At 45.4% G+C, this 23,881-nt stretch overlaps 1 protein-coding gene across 1 annotated transcript; it reads left to right on the plus strand.

Annotated features, from left to right (window-relative positions):
- Nucleotides 1-1,787: 1,787 nt before the first annotated feature.
- Nucleotides 1,788-21,530, plus strand: LOC138452159 (epidermal growth factor-like protein). Its single transcript, XM_069604953.1, has 4 exons — nucleotides 1,788-1,880; nucleotides 5,024-5,081; nucleotides 5,189-5,245; nucleotides 20,942-21,530. Exons 2-4 carry the CDS (start codon nucleotides 5,042-5,044, stop codon nucleotides 21,343-21,345), a joined length of 501 nt encoding a protein of 166 aa, XP_069461054.1. The 5' UTR covers nucleotides 1,788-1,880; nucleotides 5,024-5,041; the 3' UTR covers nucleotides 21,346-21,530.
- Nucleotides 21,531-23,881: the final 2,351 nt, after the last annotated feature.

Consider the following 23,881-nt stretch of genomic DNA (forward strand, 5'->3'; position numbering starts at 1 on the left):
GATCATCTGAGACTTACCACATGGGTTTTTGGTTGTATGCCTCTAATGTGGTAATATAAATATTCTCTAGACTTGGCCATTTTCTTTTGCCCTAACTGCTTTCAATTCACTTGAAACAGTAACTAACAGTACTTAGCACCAGCCTATTTTCATAGCAGTGTCGTCTGGTGATTTTTTTTAACTGGAGTGATGTAAACATTTGTCACAGATATGCGACAGCTTCTGAGCCTAGCGAGGGAGCCGGCACCAGTCAATGTTTTTATTTTTTAAATAATTTGTTAAAATGGTCCGTTTTAGAGTATCAGATTCAGAGAAATTGGGTAAAAAGCTCAAAAGTTTACAATTGGTCTTGTATGGTAACTCATGAACAAATCGATTAGATGCAAGTCACTAAAATGCACGAGGGCATTTCTCAAACACATTTTCCTGATTCATTATCCACAATATGTGCTAGTATACAGCATTTCCACACTGTCTGCTCCGAGCTGACTGCACCAATATTCCTTAGTATTACCATATAAGAACATACTTATGTTTAAACATGTCCATGTTTGTTCTGCCAAAGTATTGGAATATCACCATGTAAGAACATACTCCAGTTGGCTTTGCCATTAAAAATGCATGCCAAAGTATGAAAACATGTCCAAACTGGCTGCACTAAAATGCTAGTCAAGTTACATAAAAACATTTATCATGCTTGCTTTATTAAATATGCCCAATACAAAATGTCACAGCACAATAAGAAATGACTAGACTGGCTGCATTGAAATGCCAGTCTAGCTACATATTAACACTTATCATGCTTGCTTTATAAACGATGCCCAGTACAAAATGTCATGCCACAGAAAGAATAATACCACTGATCATGCTTCCGTTATCAAACCTGCCTAATATAAAATGCCATATCACAATAAGAAATGGCTAGACTGGCTGCTTTAAAATGCCAGTCTAGCTACATAATAAAACGTATCATGCTTTATCAACTTTGCCCAGTAAAAAATGCCATGCCTACTCCATGATGCGCCAGCGTCTTGCACTCAGGCAGAATCACATTAATTATGACTGTGATTATGTGTGATTGCGAGGCGCTGGGAGGCCCAGGGAGCAGGTGCGTCTCAGGAGCTGGGGTCCCAGTGTATAGCCATCCCATTTTTACCTGACTTGGATGCCCAGTAAAAACTGTAATGCTTCTCTCAGAGCGCTGCCCATGGTTATGATTAAGTCAAAACCTTCCAGCCATCACCTTTTTGTTTTGCTGTCCTTAATAATGGGCGACAGGGGGCCAAGACCCGTTGGGTCAACGCTCGCTCGTCCATTGTGGATGAGTCACCCCAGGCTTAACATATTGCCCTCTTGTGTTTTTGGTAGATTTGTGTAAAGTTGGCGACCATTGTGTCTGTTTGTTCCTTTCCATTGTGTTATTTACTTAAATACAAATAATTACGTTGATCAGTTTTTGTCAATGTACAATTAAGATGCAGGTGAGTGTGCAGCTCTTCTTTGGCAATAGGTGTCATTCAAATGACCAATCTCTTGAGGACAAACAATGGATCTCAGTAACTCTGCTGAATGTTCTGTACATTTCCCACTTCACCATTAATTGTCTTTGGCTTGTGCACCATGTCTGGGCAATGGCGGCGATGGGCTTGCCCTCACGATCGTGCACCCATACTTCCATGATTCATCTTTCCAATTACTGTGGCCAAGTTGCGTGCAGATATTGGAAAATTGTGTTCAAGCAGAACGTTCCGGGAATACAAAACATATTTGCATGTTGGGACAGGCAAGGAGTGGCCTAGCTTTTGCTATAAGAAGCCGCCAGTGGGGAACAACCAGAACAAGCAACTCAGCACAGGAGCTCTTCAACTCAAAGGTGAAAGGTAAGTGGTGAGGGCGAGATTATCAGTCACTCTGTATCTGCCGGGATGGTCGGGGAAAATGCAAATTTCAAGGAAATATAAACTCATTACTTTTCTACGAGTTTTTAATTTATTTCTATCCTGATTTTAAAAATGGAAATAGATCGTATACAGCAGCTTGTGTGAAAGTCGGCAACAGAAATGGTCACATCATCGCCAACTTTCATTTTACCTTCAAAAAACCTGTGTTCTGCATTGGCGGGAAGCACTGGCAAGTCCTGTCAGTTCACGGCACTGTTTTTAGGTTTACCTTCAACTTTTGTGTGGAGGAAAACATGTGTGTGTGAAAATGCCGTATATAGTAATTCCCAGTGGCAGCATTAATACTGAATATCCCATGTGATAACTGCACCAGAAATGTAGTCATGAGGGATGTAAAAACAGACAGTATTTCCAAATGCGTCCTGATACTACTATTAAAGCCATACTCCTAATAGCCATATATTTGTGTTCATTTTTTATCCTTTTCCCAGCCTTTACTTGACTATTATGATAAACAGTGGTGGGTGTAGGTGTACTGTGTATGCTCTATTTTATTTCTTCATTATTATTAGTAGGGGCATTATGTCTCTATGTTCTCCCTTTATCATTTATTGGCATTGGCTTAACAGATTTGATGGCCCTTTTTTGGGAATTTATCTCTGTGTGTCTGATTCACTAAACAGGCTGCTCATTCGACGGCAACCATCGTGCACATGCCAGTGTCTGCATAAAAGACACTTCTCCCTGTACCAGGGGAAGCCTCCTGCATGTTGCCGAGGACCAGTCGGCTGCATAAGTGCTGCCAAGGTCTCACTACTTCTGCTTTGTGCTGAGCTTCTAGCAGGGACACTGAGAATTACCAGCAAGGTGGCACACTTCTCCAGTGATGTCTGTAGGTGTGTCTTGTTTCAAATGTAGAAGCTTCCTGTAACTCTTGGGAATTCAATCTGTGCTGCTCTTCAGTGGAAGCAAGAATCAATTGCTCCACTTTCTCACATTTCAGTAGGCAGGGGTGGACTGGGAACCAAAAGAAGCCCTGGAAATCATTTTCAAAGTGGCCCCATACTACACATGTTCACCAAGCCCAAGCCTAAGCTTTTCCAATGGGAAATTTTGGAAACGGAACACAAAATAGGTCCAGAATGTCGAGACCTACTGGAAAATCTCCAGAGTTCCCTATAGGCAGGTTGGTGATCGAGGCAGGGTTTAGGATGGCTTGAACCAAAAAGCTGGTTCGAACAGTACTGAAGTGTAAAGCCAGTGCCTGCTAAAAAACATTGTGCTGGAAAAAAAAAACATTTCATAAATGTTACCTGGCCAGGCTGCCATCATAAGGCCTGAGTGGCTGTGCAAGGCCTCACTCCTGGTAGCCTTTTACGTCCGCAGCAATAGATCTTACCAGAAGGATGCTGATGAAACCCACATCCTTAAGCATGGGGAGGCATTGGGGCTTCAGGCAACCATTTTATTATATCTCTTACTTATCATTAGTACATTTACTGGGAAACTCGCTGGGTGCTATGGAGCAGAAACAGAGATGGCTGGGAATGGGTAATTGGCTTTGAAAAGTATTCCTGATAAGTGTGAATGTTGGGTAATTATATGATATGATATGCCATTTATAACACCCCTGTACACTAGAGTTTCTAGGCGCGACAAGACAACAGGGGGAGACAGAGGGAGGACAAGACAAACGATCTTACAAGGCATTCTGTCATTCCGATCGTGCAAGTGCGACAGAGCAAAAGTGCAGGGGCAAAGTGCCAGGGAGAGGGAAGGGGAAGTGCAATCATGGCAGCAATGCTCTGAGTGAGTGCAGGCAGGGCAGTGTGGCTCTGGTTAAGTGCAAGGAGGCAGGGGGCTGCAGAGGTTACAGTTACAGCCTCTAAGTGCACCTTAGGCCCAGATGCAGTGCAGGGAAGATTGATCATGGAAGATCCTGGTACCCAGTGAGACTCTAGGGGTAGCCAAGAAACCTGTCGGCGCAGCAGGCAGGTAGGTCAGCAGGGGGAAAGAGAAATAATAAGAACTGTGTTGCTGGATTTGTACTTGAAAGACCCCCGACACCTTGAGTTACTACACGGTCAGTACCCTCTTATAACACAATTGAACTGAGGCAGAGTATAAAGAACCCCTTTTAAGCTGTCTGGTTTATTCTGATGCTAGTTTGATATGCACATAAATGGCCTTTCTTCATTGTGGAACTTGAAGTTTCCCTCACACCATGCTTAATATGAAGCTGCCTGTCTGGACCATCGAATTATAACAAGCATGCAACCTTGTCATCTTTTTATTAGTTGTTGTTTTTCTTTTAGTATTGACAGCACAGTTGCAAAGCAGAGCTAGAATTGTTCTCTGGTATGCTTTTTCATGTTTCTGTGAGGATTTATAGATTTGCCAATGTTTGTTTAAAAATGTGGTTTGTGCACTTTGCACATCATCTCTATGAAGCACAATATGATGTTACTTTTTTAAAGGAAAACATTGACACATGTTGATATCAACGAGCTGAGAAGAAGTGTGTCCAAGTGGCCTTAGTGAAGACTTGTATAAAGTACCTGCTTCAAACCTTTACTAAAGTGTATGATTCTGTAGAAATCATAATATCTTATTGTTCTTTACCTGCCAGGAATGTCCACAGTGTGTGGTGTGTGTTAATTGTGGGGAGTGGGTATCCTGGATGCCAGGCATTGTGTTTGTGTTTTGGGCTAAATGATGCCAGGTAAGGGTCTTTTTAAAACTAGGCTCGTGATTGGCTCATATAGTCAAGCCAGAACCCTCTGATATGGCTCTGGTTAGGCTCCACTGGTGAAATATCTTGCTAGTAATTGGGCACGCCCCTCTCCTTTATGTACTCATGCTCCTCGCCCATCCCACTCCACCTCGGGATGTATCGCTGTTCCTCTTTCTCTATTCACTTCTCTTTCCTGTGACTCACCATCACTATCTAGACTGAGCTCCTACTCTTCCCTGTCTCTCTGTTCCATGCTTTACTCAATACCTGTCTTTACTCCTATACCATTCCCCCTGAATCGTGCTCTTCTTTCTCTCTTTGCTGGCACCCGCTGAAGGACCCCTAACAGCGTGACTGTAACTCTGTGTCTGACTCTGGTTGCTTTTAGATACAAACATCAGGCAGCATGAAGTGGCCCAGTCTATCCCTCCAGCTGCTGATGTTGGGTGAGTACCACGAAAACAGAAACTGCATTAAAGAAAAGTGGATGACGGAAAAGTGTACTGCCACCAGGTCCAAATGCTTTACTAAAAGTCTCTGCTCTTCTTTACAGCTCTGCCTCTCCTCTTTGCGAATCGACTTCAGGCTGCCTCTGATACCGACAGCGCAGGTGCGAGGACATCTCTTAAGTGATGTCTCCTTTGGGGGAACTTCCTATATAACATTATAAATGTCTGTTTGTTACGATGGTGACATCAAATGTCTCCTGCTCCTAAATAGTTAAAGTAGAAGTATATGATGCTAAATAATTTGAATGCTTAGGACAGGTGTAATGATATTCTGTGAGAGTTCAGTCACGTGCATGGTTCTATCCGAATGGTGCAGAGATCATTGTAAGAACAATTACGTCATCCCTGTGTCCTATGAGCAGCTTTGTGTCCCTCTGCTAAATGAGGAACTAAGGAATCAATGAAAGCGAGGTCTCTGCTCAGTGCACCTCAGCCCCCTAGGTCTCATCCTTAGCCCTATTACACCAGGTTCCCATTGAGAATCTATAGCTGCCTGGCACACCCCTGTCCTGGCTCTGATACCTGGACCTCATGAGCCATTCAACTCTCCATTCCAGCATGACTCACCGTCCATGAAAGCATTAATGCTTTGTCAAGACCCCTCTAATCCAGAAGCCCCTCACAACCTGTGGGACACCTTTGTCCTGTGACTTCAACATCCGGACACTTTTCCCCTACCAATCAGATTCATGGGTTTCCATCACCCTGCCCCATAATCCACATTTACCTATCTGCCCCAAAGATTTTCAAGACCCTAAACCAACCCACCCACCCCACTGCTGCTATCTGGGCTCCTGCCCAAGCTCCTGATATAAACATGCTTCTTTCTGCTCTAACCATGCAAGCAGGTTCTGCCTTGCGCGTTTCAGATAACAGCATTGAACTCAGTTACTTACAACTCTGGGCTGACTGCCAATCCCAACTCTGCAAATGTTTACTTCTCACACTTTCTGTGTCTATAGCCTTCGAATTTGGAATGTCAACGCTGCACCCTAAAACTGAGAGAAAAAGACCTTCGCTGTGAAGCCAGCAGTGCTGGCTGAACTCCCTAATACCACAGCAGTGTGGTGTATATTCAATTTGTTGTGATTCAAAAGAGTTAATTTGTTGGCTTGACAAAACACCTACATTGTTTCAAGTGATCATTTTATTCTTGATAAGCGATATCAAATCGCTTGGGTTTACTATTCCCTCTGATACAGATGCTTTCAGGACCAAAAAATAGCTATTATTATGGCCAATGCATTTCAGATAAAATATCCTTCGTCAGGGCCAGCTAATTGTGACATGCATCTGTTTTTAAATCTGTAATGTACAAAACAATCATTATATTTACATATTGGAATACCCCAAAACAAATTAACACCAGTTTCAATAATTTCAATTGAAAGTAAACACCGCACCCTAAGCCCAACACCAATCCTTGAACCGCCCTTCTCCTCGAACACCTTCCATTCCTCCCAATCCTAGCATTGCTCCCATCTATGTAGGAAGCCTTTGGCATTTACTCTCCCAATCCCACCAATGGCATCAGATAAAGTAAGTCACACAAAAATAACTGCTGTTATTTGCAGGCATTTTCAGATAACAGGCTTATTTGTAGTACATTATGTGGGAAAACATGTTTTAAAAAGAGAGAGTTCAAAAAATTCAATTAATACAAAAAATAGATATTTTACAGCTGCAGTGAGGTGAGGGGTAATGGGTGTGGCCAAAGCAAATGTGTACTGGGTTACATTAACGAACTAAATGGTGCAATATGGAAAGTGGCCACTGCAGAAGGTCATGGCTAGTGTTCCTAAAAGAAACCTAGTTGTGTGGCCACGGCTGAAAGCCATGGCTAGTGGGCCCGTTTAGGAAACCTACTGCAGCAATATGTAGACTAGCCATGGCCATGGGCACTGGCCATAGCCAAAGGCCATGACTAGTGGATCTGGAAGAAAGCTATTGGGGTAACATGTAAAGGGGCCAGGGCCAAAGAACGGGGCTAATGGTAATGTGCGAAGGCCATGGCTAGTTAGTAAGGAAGAAAGGTAGTGTTTTACCACATATAGTGGGTACAGCCGAAGGCCTAGCTCATTGGCCAAGGCTGAATGCCCTGGCTATTGCGCCTGAAAGACATGTACAGTGGCCACAGCTGAAGGCTACTGGCTCGGTAGTGTTTTAAAATATACAGTGGGCACGGCCAAAGGCCCTGGCTTGTGAGCCCAAAAGAAATCGGCCGTGGTCATCTAGTGGGTCCAAAGAAACATATTGTGGGAACATGTACAGTGGACATGACCGAAGGCTTTGACCACCGACCATGGCCAAAGGCCATGGCTAATGCCCTGTAGAAAACTATGGTAGTCACTGAAAAACCTTATTAAAGGTGCAGTTAAATTGCACAGATTTAACTCATCAAAACCCTTGAACTAAGGTTTTTTCAGTGAATATATAAAAACACACTCATACTTAGTAATCCCACAAACTCTCCATACACATACTTTGAAACAATCTCTCTAACTTGCTACCCTTCATCGCACTCACACCCCACCTTTCTCCACCTCATGTTTCGCCTTGCTACACACAAACCCAACTAAAACACCGGCTCCACTAACTTCACTACTAACAACCCCTACAACAACATCTACCTTGGCAACTTCAACCCTGGTAGTCCCCTTCCAGACACCAATCCCAGACTAAAGACTATCCTCACTCCACTCACCCTTTATGATCTCAAACAACTCATTCACTATCTCACACACATTGCTGGCAACACCTTGTACCTTTTCATCGCAAGCAAAAATCATGTCCCCTTGCATAATCAAATCTGGGTATTGTGGTCTACCCACTTTGCTATACCCTTCATTCCCACACTACCTTACAAAACCCCACACCTGCCAAACATCCACTTGCCCCCACCCAGACAAAAAACACATTACAGACATAGTCTTAGCATGAGGCATACCACTCCCCTATCCCCACACGCACATCCCTCCATCCTACTCAACACCATCATCACACAGTCAATCGACAAAATTGCAGCGCTAAAATTACAAAAAACCTTCAACAATCACCACAACCCATGGTTCAACAGGTCTGTCCTATCTATCAAGCCGGAAGCCATACATTTAGAAAGAGACTGGCAAAATACCCATGCTCCTCGACCAAGACACCCCTCAGACACTGCTGCAACAAACTTAAAATTGCCATACACATTTCCAAAGCCACCCACTACTATCAAGAACTCCAATCCACCATCAATCGTATCCAGAATATTCATCATTGTCTAGCCCCTCCCTAAACCACCATCCCTACCTTCCCCACCACCCTCCACTGCAGTATGCAACTACCTCATGAACAACTTCAACTCCAACATACACAACAAAAAACAGCCCTCCCCTCCGCTCTCCCACTGACACCCCCCACTCTCAAACATTCCAATACATGGAATACCTTCCAACCCATCCACAGCGACACCCTCATCACCCTCACTAGCAAACGTAAACCTGCACACTCCTGGATGATGCATGCCCACATCAACCTACATCCAATTGCATAACCACCCTAGCCCCTTACTGGCTCACAATCATCAACTCCTATATCTCATGGTACTATCCCCACCACACTCAAAATGGTACAAATCTCACCCGCCTCACAAAAACATCTCTCGACCCCATGCTCCCTGAAAACTACTGCCGCACTACTATCCTACCATACCTAACCAGAATCAAGGAACGCTTTGTAACTACCCAACTGCAACAACACATCACCACAAACAACCTACTCATCCCCTTCCAATCTGGCTTTCGGCCTGGACACATCACTGAGAGGGCTACGCTACACATCCTTGTTGACTTCCACAACATTACAGACAAAAGACTCACAGCACTACTCATACTCCTCGACCTCTCTGCAGCCTTCAAAGCCAACAAACAAACCATTCTACTAGACCCCCTAGCCCACTGCATTAATCTCTCTGGCATCGTACTCAACTGGTTCACCTCCTTTCTCACTGAAGGGACAATCTTTGACTCCATGCCCTCTTAGGCTCATCCATATCTCCACTCCTCTTCAACCTATATGTTACATCCCTAGGACAGACACTTAGCAAACACAATGTACAATGTACATGTCCACCAATACGCAGATGACATACAAATATATTACCAAATTTCATCCCATTCACATTTCCACACCCTTAAAACCTGTCACTCCACCATCACCAACTAGATGGCCACCCACTTCCTCAAACTCAACCTCTCCAAAACAGAATACCTCCTCATCAGCCCCACAAGGTACAAACCCGACCTCACCCCCTGGATCTAAGCACTCGCTATGGACAACCCACACATATCACTCTCCACACCTGTTGAATCCCTTGGCTTAACCATCAACTCCCACCTTTCCTTCACACACCACATAGCCGCTGTCACCAAAACATCTAATCTACAGCTACACCTTCTATGCAAAATCAGATATATCCTTGCTTCTGATGGCCTCTGCACTGCAGTCCAAGAGCTGGTTCTCTCTGAGATGGACTATGGAAAGCTCTCCTCACGGGACTCCCAACAACACCCTTGCCCCGGAGCAAGCCATACAAAACACAGAAGCAAGACTGCACCTACCCAACACTTCACACATCACCCCCACTCTAGTCCGGCACCACTGGCTCCCCACCCCAGAGAAATTTGTCTTCAAGGCACTCTGCATTGTATTGAAACCCATCCACCTCAAATCTCCATTTTACCTTCATGACAAACTCAAACCCATCACCCCCACACACATCAGACAAGTCAGCCAACACCTTTTACACATTCCACTCTGCAAACTCACAAAACAAGAATGTACACACTGGGCTCTCAGAGCATGGAACACCCTCCATCTCCACATATGCATTGCATCCGCCATAACTACTTTCAGAAAGTGCCTCAAAACATTCAGTGTTTCCCCACACATAACCCTGTGCTCCTCCACTGTCATCACGTGTCTATCCTAATCTTCCTATCCTTTCCTGAAAACATTCTGTAACTTCTTTTTTCAACTTCCACCTTTTCAATATTTGAACCATGTTAGATGCTCCAAGACCTTCTGGGTAGGGCCAGCCCCAAACAAAAAATGCAAATGAAGAAATACAAAATAATAGTAATCTGGTTGTTTATATAGCAATTAGTGCTACGTAATTGAGGAAGATACCCAGAAATTACAGAAAATGAAAAAGCGTAGAGGATGCCTTTTTGTTTAGAAATTGGCTCTGTGGCCCTATGCTCTACATTCCAAAACTACACAGCTCATCATTTGTGCCAAAAACATTGCTCCCTATTTGTGCTCTTTCAAACACCATTTTCAACCCTCTGCACATTTGTGCAAACCAGGGTGTGCTTCTGCACATTTTAGACATATCCTCTTTTGAAACACAGGATGTTAAATGCGCAAAACCAACAGACACCCCCATGTGTCTGTTTAAAACAGATTGCCATTGCATGGCACGGTCATCCTTAAATCTAACATGCACTTTTTAGGTGGAACAGCAACAGTTTTCAGTGCTGCTTCACAATCTTGAACCCTCTCACAATCTTGACATATGACTGTAAATGATTATAACTGTTTCTTGACCTGTGTTTTGCAAGTTTCGTGGATACCTCTCACTAGTTTTTTCTTTGAATTTAATGCCTTTGACAGATTGTTTACCCTAGAAAGTTGAATTTAACTTGATAGAATGTGTACTACTCCAACTTCATCTCGAGGTGAAACCCACCTGTCTCCCTCCTAATACTTCATCTAAAGCCAGTGTTCTGTAAAATGTGCTCCATGTATAAGAATGTCATTGTGGAAGTACTTGTTTTGCATTTTTTAAACCACTTGTTTTATTTTCACCATCATCAATTGGATCACTGAGACTGCTGAGCACAATCCAAAAGGCATGATTTTCTAGAGTAATGCCCCAAATGGTGTCACAAACACTGCCAGGTGTTTAATTACTGTACTGCGACATACCTTTGTGAAGTCACCTGCTTTCTTGATTTGGCGCAACTCCTCTCTAGTGCAACCCCTATTCTACCATTAGTGGGAGTAGCACTGCATTTTGCTTCTCTAACTCGCAGAGGTTCTTTAATTGTGTATCTTTCATTTACTGTATTTCTTCAGTGTCTGCTTCTCTCCACAGATTTCAGTTAATTTCAGTGATTTTCATTGCTTCCCTATCTGGGATTTGTCGTATTCCCTTCTGTCTAAGCAATGCCATTACCTTCATACTGTGTGTAATGTTTAGCCCTCCTAACGCGGGGGTGCATGCATTTTGGGACTGTTGCATCCGACCATCAATAGGTAGTCCCAACTTGGCCAATATCTGGTAACTTTCTCAACATAGTCAAATAGTCATACACAGTTTATTTTCGGGTTTGCGCTGATTTATAAAAAAGCAACCTGTGCCTCAACTCATTTCTTTTTGACTTCGGACACCATTAGCCTCCGTAGAGTCATTTCATATGGTGTTTCAATTTCTGACTCACCTGCTGCTATAATATTCTCTGACTTCTATCCCTTGTGCATTGATTAGCACTGTTGCTTTCATGTTGCTGCCGTTTCTTTCTATACGGAGGCCTCTATGCATGCCTTGAAACTCTCCAGTCATTGCTGCCAAGGTATGTTAGGCATCAATGAGATCTGCAGATAAGAAGGCGTTTCGTCTTGTTGATTCATAACATTTTCTAATTTTAACTCTCGATCACTTTGTCCGCTGGTCTCTCTTTCGTTATACAACGTTGTATAGTTTCTCCAACCATTTTTCTTTAGGCCTACCACTTGAACTCTGGTGTATGTCTTCTTGCTGCTCTTTATCTCCCATCCTCTGTCGCCATTGTTGAAGCTAATATCCATATATAATACATTGCCTCCCATTTGTAACAGAGCATTTCAGCGTCTCCCTGAATTGGGAGCTCTGGTTGCCTCAGCTGCCCCCTTCAGCTACCCATGCTCTGGCATGATCTTTGCAGTGCTCAACATTCCCACTCCGTGTAACCTCAATGTCCCTGTATCTGCTGAGGCGTCCCCTACTTTAGGTGGAGTTAAATCACTACACCTTCTCAACTATTAACACATCTCAAGCTACCCGAGCATCTGGGACTTCTTTAGGAGGCCTCCACGTTATTAGTCTTTTGCTATGAGGTGTTCTCCCCAAAGGAAGATGGCTGCCTTTTTCTCATGAAGAAGCGCACTGAGACTCCTTGCACTCCTCTCCCTGCCAATGGAATGCACGTGAAGGGGAAGTTGCTGTAGAACTTTCATGGAATGAAACCCAGTGATTGCTGTCAGTGTCTAACTTTCTCACAAAGTAACCTCTGTAGTGCGAGAGCTCAACCCACAGATGCCCAAACAATGATACTTAATTCTGAGAACCATACAAAATGTATTACTTTAATAAGAACACTACAAAAAGGGGGATTATTTGCTTAGTAAATTAATACAGCAAATGACATGACACATTATCCTTTGAAACAATACTGACCTCGAAAAATCGTCATCCATACCTATTTTAATATTAAAGATTAAAACCCAACTTTAATATAAAACCATTCACCAACAGAAAGGTACTTACCTTTGTCAGGGATATAGGCACATGGGGAGGGTTTATGGACTTAATGTATGATCTGTTACTGAGATGTATATTGCACACCTGTTTTGCATGTTCTCCATAGTCCATGGTCTCAAAAGTTTTCAATGTTATTCAATGTTACACTGTTACATTAGAGACTCTTGTTACAACATGTGTGATAGTGTTCTTGCTGCTTGACAGTGGAAATTAAAGGAGCTATGCATAATATAAGGCTCTGTTCTTGGCAGCAACTCAAACCGACACACAGCCTTAGACAAGATCAACCATCTCAAAGAATCAACCACACAGCAGGCCACAAGGTTTTGAAATTTCAGTAGTAACCATTATTTACTGGTCATGAGAGATTTTCCCATAGATAAGTTGTTTCGGAATCGTTTTAAACTAGCTACACAATCAAATGTTTTAATTTAACATACTCACTGGACAGATTTTATTTCAACGTACCTCGCGTTCATATGTAGCAAGTGATGGATAGAAAAACATTTACCTCGGCAAAGTCCATAACAGTTCAGCTGAAGTCCAAAACACAATGTGTAAACATGCAAATGTGCTAAAATGTGGATTGCTCCTAGTCATGACAAAGTGTCAGGCTTTTAATCAGTTGTGTCATTTGTGATGTCATAAATCGGCTTAGAAACTACACAATGAAGGACTCATATTTAAAGTGGCATATGTTTCTACAACTGCTGAATTTCAGGGGTTTTGTTTAATTAAATCAGGACCTTAATTTCACTTAAACCAAAAAAGGTGTCCCTGAGTGTCAAGGGTTTTGTTACGCTATATCTCCCACCACCTGTAAATCTGCCTTTTTGTCTTCTGATGACATAACTGATGTCTTAGCCTTTGGTATCAACATGTATTCTTTAGTTATGCAACATGGGGTTTATCAAGTATTTCATCTGTTTGTCTCCACTGGATAAGAATTGATTTCTAATAGAGTACTGGGACGAGGAAGAGAGATGTGGTGGTAATGACATGGATGTTTATTGGTGTACTGGCACAAGGAAGAGGAATATGGGAAAGCATATGAATTATGTTTGAGGTTCTGGGATGAGGAACAGGGATGTGGGGGTAATGACATGGATTACAATTGCGGTACTAGGGGGAGGAAGATGGATGTGGGGGTAATGCCATTGATTACAATTAATGGTACGGGAATGAGGAAGATGGATGTGGGGGTAATGATATGGATTATTGTTGGGTCCTGGGAGAAGGATGAGGTATATGGGGTAATGGCATGGATTGCTGCTTTGGTACTGATACGAGTTAAATGCTTGTGGGGGTAGTGACATGTGTTATGCAAAGGCAGGACCAATTTACCACACTAGTAAAAACCATACGCAATAATGGAGTAATCAAAGTGCACAGGAAACCGCAGCTTTATTCAAAGCACAGAATCTCGGCCGGGACAGCATGCAAGCAGCTTTCAACAGTACAATGAGTGTGAACGGCTTTTAAACTAAAAATAGCTCATCAATCATCAATTCGGTCATACTGCAATATTGATTACAAAACTTATAAGTATTTTGGATTGGTTACAATCCCAAGCTACATGTACAATGTATAGGTGTTAGTTCCATTATTGGCTAACACATATTGGTTGACTCATCCTGGGCCTAGCCCATAACAGATACCGGGTTCATTACATCATTACAATCACGGGTATCAGGTAATAAAATTGCGGCAAAAATGTCGCTGGTAAAAACAATTGCGGCAAAAAGCTGTGGTTTGACGCGGTAAAGGTGTACCCCATTATGCCATTTAAAGGGAGCAGGGGTTGTGGCGGTGTCCCCCGCTCCCCTTAAATGGTATAATGGGTTCAGGGGTTGCGGGGGTCTTCCTTACATGATTGTGGCACAAAAAACCACAACATTTTTGCAACAATATTTGGTGTTCACTGCCATTTTTGCTGCGATTTTAAGACATGGAACCCAATCACGCTTGGTATGTTGGCTCTGTTCATTATAGGTGGTGTGGCAAGAAAGATCGCTATTGGTTGCCCTTTTACTCACCATCCTGAACACTTTGACGAGACATCAAGATATGAGGGAGACATATGGTGGGGGGAGAGAAGTCCATGGTCTGCAATAATTCAAATTAAAATACTCACCAACATTCCCAGGCCATTTGCTCTATTTGTTCCTTTGTATTTGGCTTTGTCTGTCACCTTGTGTCTATGGGTGTGCCAGTGAGTTCCACATGTGCCTTATCTGTACTTCCCTCATAATGAATAGCCAGTGTTCTTCATGTCTTCATCACATGTAAGGGGAGCATGTTGGAGAATGATGTTTTTCCTATTTACTGAGTTTTTAGTTAATTCTAACGGGTATTTTGTACTCATTGTTGCCACTTGAGACCACCTTCATCTATCTGCGATAGAGTCTTTTGACATACTTATTTCATGCATCTGAACATCAATGCTGGGTGGTGCTCTTATTAAACTTTAATTAGCTTGGGAGTCTACTGCTTCTCATCCTGGGAGCTGTTATCTCGTCCCTGCGTTCTGCACACTGTAAGGAACTACAGACATGGATTCAAAAGCAGTGCTCCCAGTTGTCTGTGTTGGAGGAGGATAGGTGGCAGGTGTACTTCATGTTGGAGGCAGGCCAGAGGAGTTGATGTAGGTTGTTGTTCAACATTGGACTGGTAGGGATGCAAACTAGCATGGGCTGGCTGGGATAGTAGGCATAGATGAGTCAGGGTGGTGGGAGGTTTTAGGACTTGAGTGCAGCCTGGGGTAGTGGGACAAGGTGAGTGGGTGTGTTTGCAGGACGGTCGACCTGTAGAGGGCTGCCTGGGGTAATAGGCTTAGTTGAGAGGGGGTGGTAGGAGGTGTGAGGGGTTGAGGTGTGAGCATTGGGTAGTAGGCCAAGATGTGTGGGGGTGTTGGGAGTAGGGGGGACTAGCAGGGGGGTGCCTGGGGAAGTGGGCTGAGGTGAGTGAGGGTGTTGTCAGGAGGGTAGGCTAGTAGGGGCTGCCTGGGGTAAGTGTGTGGGTGAGTGGGGGTGGTGGGAGGTGTAAGGATTTTAGGGGGAAGCCTGGGGTAGTTGTCTTATCTGAAAGGGGGTGGTAGGTAGTGGTAGGACTTGAGGGGGCAGCCTGCTGTAGTGAGCCAAGATGAGTGGGGGTGTTGGGAGGAGGGCAGGTGAAGCAGGGGGATGCCTGTGGTAGTGGGCATAGGTGAGTGGCAGTGGTGTGAGGTGTGAGGACTTGAGGGGTCAGCCTTGAGTAGAGGGCCAAGTTGAGTGGGGGTGTTGGCAAGAGGGAAAACTAGCAGGGGGCCACCTAGGGTAGTGGGCATAGGTGAGTGGGGGTGGTTTGAGGTGTGAGGACATGTGGTGGCAGCCTGGGGTAGTGGTCGTAGGTGAGTGGGGGTGGTGGGAAGTGTGAGTACTTAAGGAGGGAGCCTGGGGTAGTGGGCCGAGGTGTGTGGGGATGTTGGGAGGAGGGAGGAATAGCAAGGGGATGTCTGGGGTAGTGGGCGCAGGTGAGTGTGAGTTATGGGATGTGTGAGGACTTGAGGGAGTAGCCTGGGGTAGTGGGAGTAGGTGAGTGGGGGTGGTGGGAGGACTTGAGGGGGCATCCTAGGATAGTGTGCCGAGGTGAGTGGGGGTGTTGGGAGGAGCACAGACTAGCAGGGGGCTTCCTGGGGTGGTGGGCCTAAGTGAGTGGGGGTTGTGGGAGGTTTGAGGATTTGAGGGGACAGTTTAAGTAGAGGGCATAGGTGCGTGGGGTGGTGGGAGGAGGGTGAACTAGCAGGTGGCTGCCTCTAAGATTGGACATACATGATTGGGGAGGTGTGAGGATTTGAGGGGGCAGCTTGGGGTAGCGGGCAGAGGAAAGTTGGGTGCTAGGAGGAGGGCGGACTAGCAGGGGGCTGCCTGGGATAGAGGGCGTAGGTGAGTGGCGGTGGTGGGAGGAAGGCAAACTAGCAGCCGACTGCCTGGGGTACTGGGCATATGTGAGTGGGGGTGGTGGGAGGTCTGAGGACTTGAGGGGACATCCTGTGGCAGTGATCTGAGGTGAGTGAGGGTGTTTTTGAGGAGGGCATATTAGCAAGTTGTGCCTGGGTTAGTGGTGTAGGTGAATGGAGGTGGTGGAAGGTGGGAGGACTTGTGTGGGCAGCTTGGGGTATTGGGCCGAGGTGAGTGGGGGTGTTAGGAGAAGGGCTGACTAGCAGGGGACTGCTGGCAGTATTGGCTGTAGGTGAGTGGGGTGGTGAGAGATGTGAGGACTTAAGGAGGCAGCCTGGGGTAGTGGACTAAGGTAAGTTGTGGTGTTGTGGGAAGGGCAGACTAAGAGGGGGCTGCCTGGGGTAGTGGACCAAGGTGACTGGGGTGGTGAGAGGTGTAAGGACTTGAGGGGGCAAGCTGGGGTAGTGGGCCAAGGTGAGTGGGGAAGCTGGGAGGAGGGCGGACTCGCAGGGGGCTGCCTGGGGTAGTGGGCCCAGGTGAGTGGGGTGGTGGGAGGTGTGAAGACTTGTGTTGGCAGCCTACGGTATTGGACATAGGTGAGTGGGGATGCTGGGTGCTGTGAGGACTTGATGGGGCAACCTGGGGTAGTGGGCCAAGGTGAGTGGAGGTTTTGGGAGGAGGGTAGACTAGCAGGGGACTGCCTGGGGTAGTGGGTGTAGATGAGAGGGGGTGGTGTGAGGTGTGCAGACTTTTGGGGGCAGCCTGAGGTACTGGGGGTAGGTGAGAGGGGGTTGTGGGAGGTGGGAGGACTTGAGTGGGCAGCCTGGGGTAGTGGGTTGGGGTGAGTGGGGGTGTTGGGCAGAGGTTGGACTAGCAGGGGGCTGCCAGCAGTAGTAGGCAGATGTGAGTCGGATGGTATGAGTTGGGAGGACTTGAGGTGGCAGCCTTAGTTAGTGGGCCGAGGTTAGTGGGATGTTTGCAGGAGGGCAGACTAGCAAGGGGGTGTTTTGTGTAGTGTGCAGAGATGAGTAGGGTTGGTGGGAGGTTTGAGGACTTGAGGGGACAGCCTGGGGTGGTGGGAGGTGCGAGGACTTAAAGGGCAGCCTGGAGTAGTAGGTGTAGGTGATGTGGGTCGTGGGAGGTGTGAGGACTTGAGGGGTCAGCCTCACAGTTTCACTGGGTTGCTGGCTTGCATTGCGGGGATGTTCCGCAGCTTTGTCGTGGTGCTGGATGATGGTGCAAAGGCAGGCACAAAGGTTGTTTGGTGGTGCTGGTTTTTGTTTGCGTGATGGCATGTTGTTGGCATTTTGTGCACAACATAATGTTGCTTGCTCTGTGGGTTACTTTGTGCTTTAAAATCCATGGATACTCAAACAGTATAAAGCTTTTTGCACGAGCAAGTAGGTGCAATGTTATTTATGCCGCAAAGTAGTTTGCGTTGAATTAGTGCATTTTCTATGTATTTGGCCTTTTAAATCTTTTGAACCGTTACCCAGATTTGCACTAAACTTTTCAGCTTTAAGGGGCCCTGGCCAACAGCTTGTTTAAAGAATTTCCTGCTAATCCGTCATACAGCTCAAAAGAAATGTCTATGAAAGATTGGTTACACATTAACTATACAGCGACTAGCTTTGCCTTATTATATAGTTATAAGAGTAATGGTGAGCTGATTTATCATCAAAAAGATCTTGAAATTCAACGGGTGTGAGAAGTTATGAACATCTTAACTCAGCATTCCCCCGGAAGATGTTCCCCATGATGTCATTTTCTAAGGAATTGTGATTTTCTTCTGTGATATAATGCATGTGCTCATGAGCTTTGCAACAGGTGGGTGGCGAGGAGTTAAAATGGTCCTCACACCCACTGAATGTCAAAGGTTTTGTTGCAATAAATCATATCATTTTAACTCTCTCTTAACTAACCTTTTTCATTGAATTTTCAGAATAGTTTTCGGCAATTCTTTCTTCGGGGTCTCCGAGCCATGGCCTTTGACCACTGATCACGTTGCAGCAACGACTGGCCAATCAGCTAACCATCACCCCTTTGCTCTCTCTTTTTTCACTGAATTTGGTGCCCTTTTTTACTATTCTTCTTTGGGGTCCTCTAGCAACGGCCTTCGGCCATGGCCACTGTCCATGTTGCACCAAAGATTGCAAAAGAGGGAAGACCACTGGCTCAGTCGTATGATCAGGGGTGTTGCTAGGTCTGGAAAAGATCAGGTGCTAAGCTAATGTCGGCACTGGTGGGATTCCGGGCTAGCTATAGCCTTTTGGTTGTAGTCCCTGAGCGTCTATCTGGGGCTTCAACCAATAGACAAGGGGATTTAGTCCCCTCTGCCCTCCCCTAACAACGCTGATTCAGACTCTAACAGAGTGCGCTTCACTCTAAATTTCACTCTGATTAGCTGGCATTGTGAAATGGTTTTCGAGGACTCAAAGTTACAATTCCAACAGCATCTTGCAATATGCATAGGGACAGTCCTGTGCATTTATTACAAGATGGTCAACTTTTTTAAATCTCTAATTCAAAATCTTGAGTTTAAGTGTAACACTTCATGTGTCACCAGCGCTTCAGAGCTGAAAGGATGTGGCAGTAAAAGCTAAACGCACCATAAATCTACTTTGAAGGTTCTCCTCGTAATTTGGATTTTGATCAGCCTTTACCGCTTGAAGTAATTCCAAATATTTGCATTATTTCTATTATATGCATATGAAATACACACTTTTTGTGCTCCTTTCGGGGTTCCTCTACAAAGGTTTTGCTTTTCATAAAGTTGAATAAATGTGCTTTAAATAAATCAATGCCACAGTATCCTGGGTGGTCTGAATGTTTCTCAGGTCAATCTGCAGGGAATGTTGTTATACTGGGGAACTAAATGGGAAAAGAGGTGGCTGGTGACACTTAAAAATGATGACTGACCAGCCTGTTTAGGAATGAGGTGGGCCACATGCGCAGATAGATGTCATTATCCAAGAAGCCAGTGCTGTGAGAGAGGAAGTGGGCCATTTCAAGAGAATGGAGGCAAGTGCCGAATGGCCACAGATTGGAGACGCTGCATAAATGCAGCGCATAGAAGTCAGGTGATAGCAGGGCTGGAAGACGTCAGGCGTTTGGAGAATGGAGAGGAGCAAAGTTACAATGGGCCATGTAAGCTCATAGTCTTGCTATAGTCATGCTATAAGGTACGTCCCAGAGACTGACCAATTAGAGGGCTCCTTGTGGTATTAGTGTATTGTATTACTCATTCAGAAACAGACACGTTTTATTTTTTCATTTTGAAAAATCTTTTTTGATATAGTGTAAATATATGCATACAAATGATGCTGCTTGCAAGCTTTCCATAGTCGAATCGAGCCAAACCACCCCTTAGTTTCCTGGTTCTCCTAAAAATATTCCCAATTGCTTAGGGATGGAGCTTGGAAAGGGGAGATGGGACCAGAGATGGTGTTAGGAGTAGAGTCAAAGGAGCATTCCTCAAAAGGGACTGTGCTCAACACTGTCACGGAGGTGTTAGGTAAAATCTAAGAGAATGATAATATAGCTTTCATGCCCCGGGTGGGGAGCAGACATAGGGTTTAACGGGCTGCAGGCTTTTAAACCCCATGTCGGCCCCCCAGCCGGGGAAGGAAAGCTATTTGCACCATGGGATTTACCGGGATGCAGACATATATAATTTTTCATCCAACGGGAGATGTGCTCTGCCCTTGCCCATCTCCTGTGGGAGAAAAAAAAAAAAGCAAAAATATGGCGCTGGCATTTAAATGGAAAAGGGACTATATGCCTCTTTGGATGACAGCAGCCATGGAATACATGATCCAACATGGCCGCCGTCATCTGAAAAGGGAAATAGTCCCTTTTCTATTTTGATGGTGGCGACCAGATGGGAGGAGCATCGAGGACGGGAGCACAAGGCTACAGTCCCGCACGTACGTTGGGGTGCAAGTGCGTTGGGGTGGAGGAAGGGGAATTGGGGTTTTCTAATGTGAGGAGGCAACAGGGAGATTGTGTATTCTCGCCCGCTGTTCCAGCCACCTGATTGGCTGATCGCACTTCCCCGGGTGCGATTTGTGCTTAGTATTCCACCACCATATTGAACCAGCCAAGTCATGGGCATGAGCAAACTGATTGGGGGTATGCACAAACGTATGTATCCTTGCCACAATGTGGAAAGATGACGCTACTAGATTATTTTGGGGACAGGTAACTTTAGCAACTTTTGTGTAAAGCCTAAAATTGTTGACAGGTATGCTACAAGCATTACTTCTAATTTCATGTGTATCACCCAACAGGTGCCATCTGCCCCTCCAACAGTGAAAATGGCTGCCAGAAGACATGCCGACGAAACTGTGAAGAGCTAAACAACACAGCACTTCCTATTTGTACTGAGAATTGCCCCTGGGGCTGTGAGTGCAAACAAGGATACATTTTCAAAACCATCCAGAAGAAAGAGTGTGTACCCTATAAGGAGTGCCAGGTTGATTGCCCAAAGCACATGCATTTTGACCCTTGCACAAGTTCAAACGCAGCAACCTGTGAGAAAAATGCGGGACAGAGGGCGCCCGGGTCTCCGTGTGATCCATGGTGCGTCTGTGATGATGGCTATGTTTACCGCTCGGATATGAATCGCACGTGTGTGCCCCAGAAAGGGTGCAGCCAACAGACGAAGGAGATCACAAATGGAGCCAATGATTAATGCCATTACAGAGCATGCTTCCTAGAAAACTAGCCTTGTTGATACCATCAATAGCTATACGATTTTGCATTATTTGTTTCTCTTTGATTTACATTTCTCTCACCACTTTAAAAGTGACATACTGTTTCAAGGCCTTTAATAATCTTATATCAAAGGTGAAATAATAAAGTTGTTTCATTTGAGTAGCGTTGAAGCACAATGTGTGAATCTTTTCAAAAGTCCCCTTTCTACTACCACTGCACCTCTACCAGCATCACCATCTCCACCCATGAACATGCTCTGACAAAGCCAATGGGGCTGACTAAGTTTCATGGCAGGGTCACTATTTTATGGGCAACCACAGCCCTCACATTTGCCTGCCTTGAGCCTTTAAGTCTCAAAACATATATCATTCGCCAGACAAATCCTCAAAGGTGAAAATAAAGAAGTAAATGTGCCATATGTTCTGTACAGTCACCTATACCCACAAATGTGGGATGCAAGTATTGTCTGCACGTTGAGAAAAGGTGCAATATGCAGCTAATCAAAGGCATAATTTATAAAGAATGATGTCTCATCTGATTTACGTATTTCACACCTTGTTCATACTCCTGAATCCATTAATGGGACTAGCCTTCTGGTACTGTATCCATCGGCCAATAGAATGACAAAAAAATTACAGACACTTGCATCATTTCAACATTCTCAGACAGACTAGAAATCCTGGGCACCTTAGCTTTACAGCCCTGTGCCTCATCTCCACTGACCTGCTGCAAGATGCATGCCACTCCAGCGGCTACACCCCCTGTCAATGGAACCGGTCTCACCCATCACCTCAACATATGAGGAGAGTTAGGAGACTGGGGGGACATTCAGGTGCCCAAACTCTCTAACATGACTAGATTCACCAACAACGTGACACACAGGAAGTGGCAAGCAGGTGATGAAGGGCCAACATGTACCCATCCCTCTACTAGGCGTAATGAGGTATCACCTCCTGGTGGAGGTATCACCTCAGCTGAGCCTCCACACTGAATCTATTGGTTGCTTCCATTACCATCAGTCTGGCTTTAGAGCATCCAGAGGCACAGAAACTGCCCTTCTGAACACCCGTGAAGACCTGCTCTCAAGTCTTGACACTAACACTCCCTTTAACCCAAATCTTCTTGCCCTCTCCTCTGCCTTTGACATGGTTAACGACAACATCCTGATTGCACGTCTCAGTGACACCCTGGAAATCACAGGTTAGGCTCTGTTGTGGTTAACCTCTTTTCTCTCTTACCGCCCATCCTAGGTGAAACTCAGAGCCTGTCTCTCAACTATAGCTCTCTGAACCTTTGGCGTTCCCCAGGGATCTAGCCTATCCCCCTGGTCCTTCAACATCTATATGGCTGCCCTGGCACGTGTGATTGCCACTTTTACCTCTAACTTCCAGTGTTACGCAGATGACACGCAACTATCTTTCAGGCTACCCTCAGCCCCCTCCTCCCTCTTGCTCATATCTTACTGCCTGTCAGCTATTCAGTCATGGTGTGCTGAAAACAACCTCTGCCTCAAGTAAGACTGAGATTGTTCACATTGGGACCCCTGCACCAGCTTTCCCACTTTCACTTTTGCCGTGCCTCCCTTGGCCCTGCGGCCGCACCCACCTGCGAGGTAACGAACCTTGGGGTCATTTTTTGACTCCACTCTCTCCTTCTCCTCTCAAATTTCAGACATCTCTAAAAAGTCTAACTATCAGCTGCACCTCCTCAGAGGTACTCTACTTTTTCTCACTTTCCCCCAGCGGCTCACTGTCTCCAGATCCCTGATTCTCTCAGGCTGGACTATTGCAACAGCCTCTTCCTCAACCTCCCTTCTTCTGTCCTGCGCCCTCTGCAAATCATCCAGAACAAAACCACAACACTTATCCCTGGCCTCAACCCCAGGGACCACATCTCTCCAGCGCTGAAATCCCTTCACTGGCTCCCTGTGGCTGAAACAATCAAGTTCAAGACACTGCATTATTCACAAAGCTTTCTGGGGCCTGGGACCTACCTATATGCAATGCTGCGTACCTAAATACTGTCTCTCATGAGAACTCTGCTCATCTACCTCCAACCTTCTGTGAGTGAGCCGGTCCTCCAAGCAGAGATTTGGAGGGAGATCCTTATCCACAGCAGGTGCCGCCCACTGGAATAGCCTCCCTGCCACCCTCCGTCTTGAGCCTGATCTTCTTAGGTTCCGGAAACTCCTTAAGACATTCCTCTGCTCCTCTTCCATCTCTCTCCCTCTACCCGGCTAACCTAGTTCCTTGCTCTTTCCCTCTCTTTCTCCTCTTCCTTACAGCTTGCTGACTGGCTGTCTGGTGTACCTCAGAGTCTCCCAGGTCCCTGGCTCCCTTGACAGTCCTCTGTCACACTTGCCTCAGGTCCCTACACCCCACCCAACTCATTGCACTTGAGAAATAACCCAAGAGCGTGGCTCTCTCTGCACTTACCCCAGTCTCCACTGACCGGGTGCACTTGGATCTCCCCCTCCCTGTGACCATCTGTGCACTTGCACGATCCGTACCAGT

This window comes from Ambystoma mexicanum, chromosome 1p, assembly GCF_040938575.1.
Source record: "Ambystoma mexicanum isolate Mex_15411 chromosome 1p, UKY_AmexF1_1, whole genome shotgun sequence".
In the NCBI taxonomy this organism is placed as follows: Eukaryota; Metazoa; Chordata; class Amphibia; order Caudata; family Ambystomatidae; genus Ambystoma; species Ambystoma mexicanum.

Bases quoted from the DNA above. Each gene is read 5' to 3' on its own strand.
- LOC138452159 (XM_069604953.1), top strand. From the start codon at position 5,042: ATGAAGTGGCCCAGTCTATCCCTCCAGCTGCTGATGTTGG. The intron at 5,082-5,188 runs GTGAGTACCACG...TCTTCTTTACAG, and splicing joins CCTCCAGCTGCTGATGTTGG to CTCTGCCTCTCCTCTTTGCG. The intron at 5,246-20,941 runs GTGCGAGGACAT...ATCACCCAACAG, and splicing joins CTCTGATACCGACAGCGCAG to GTGCCATCTGCCCCTCCAAC.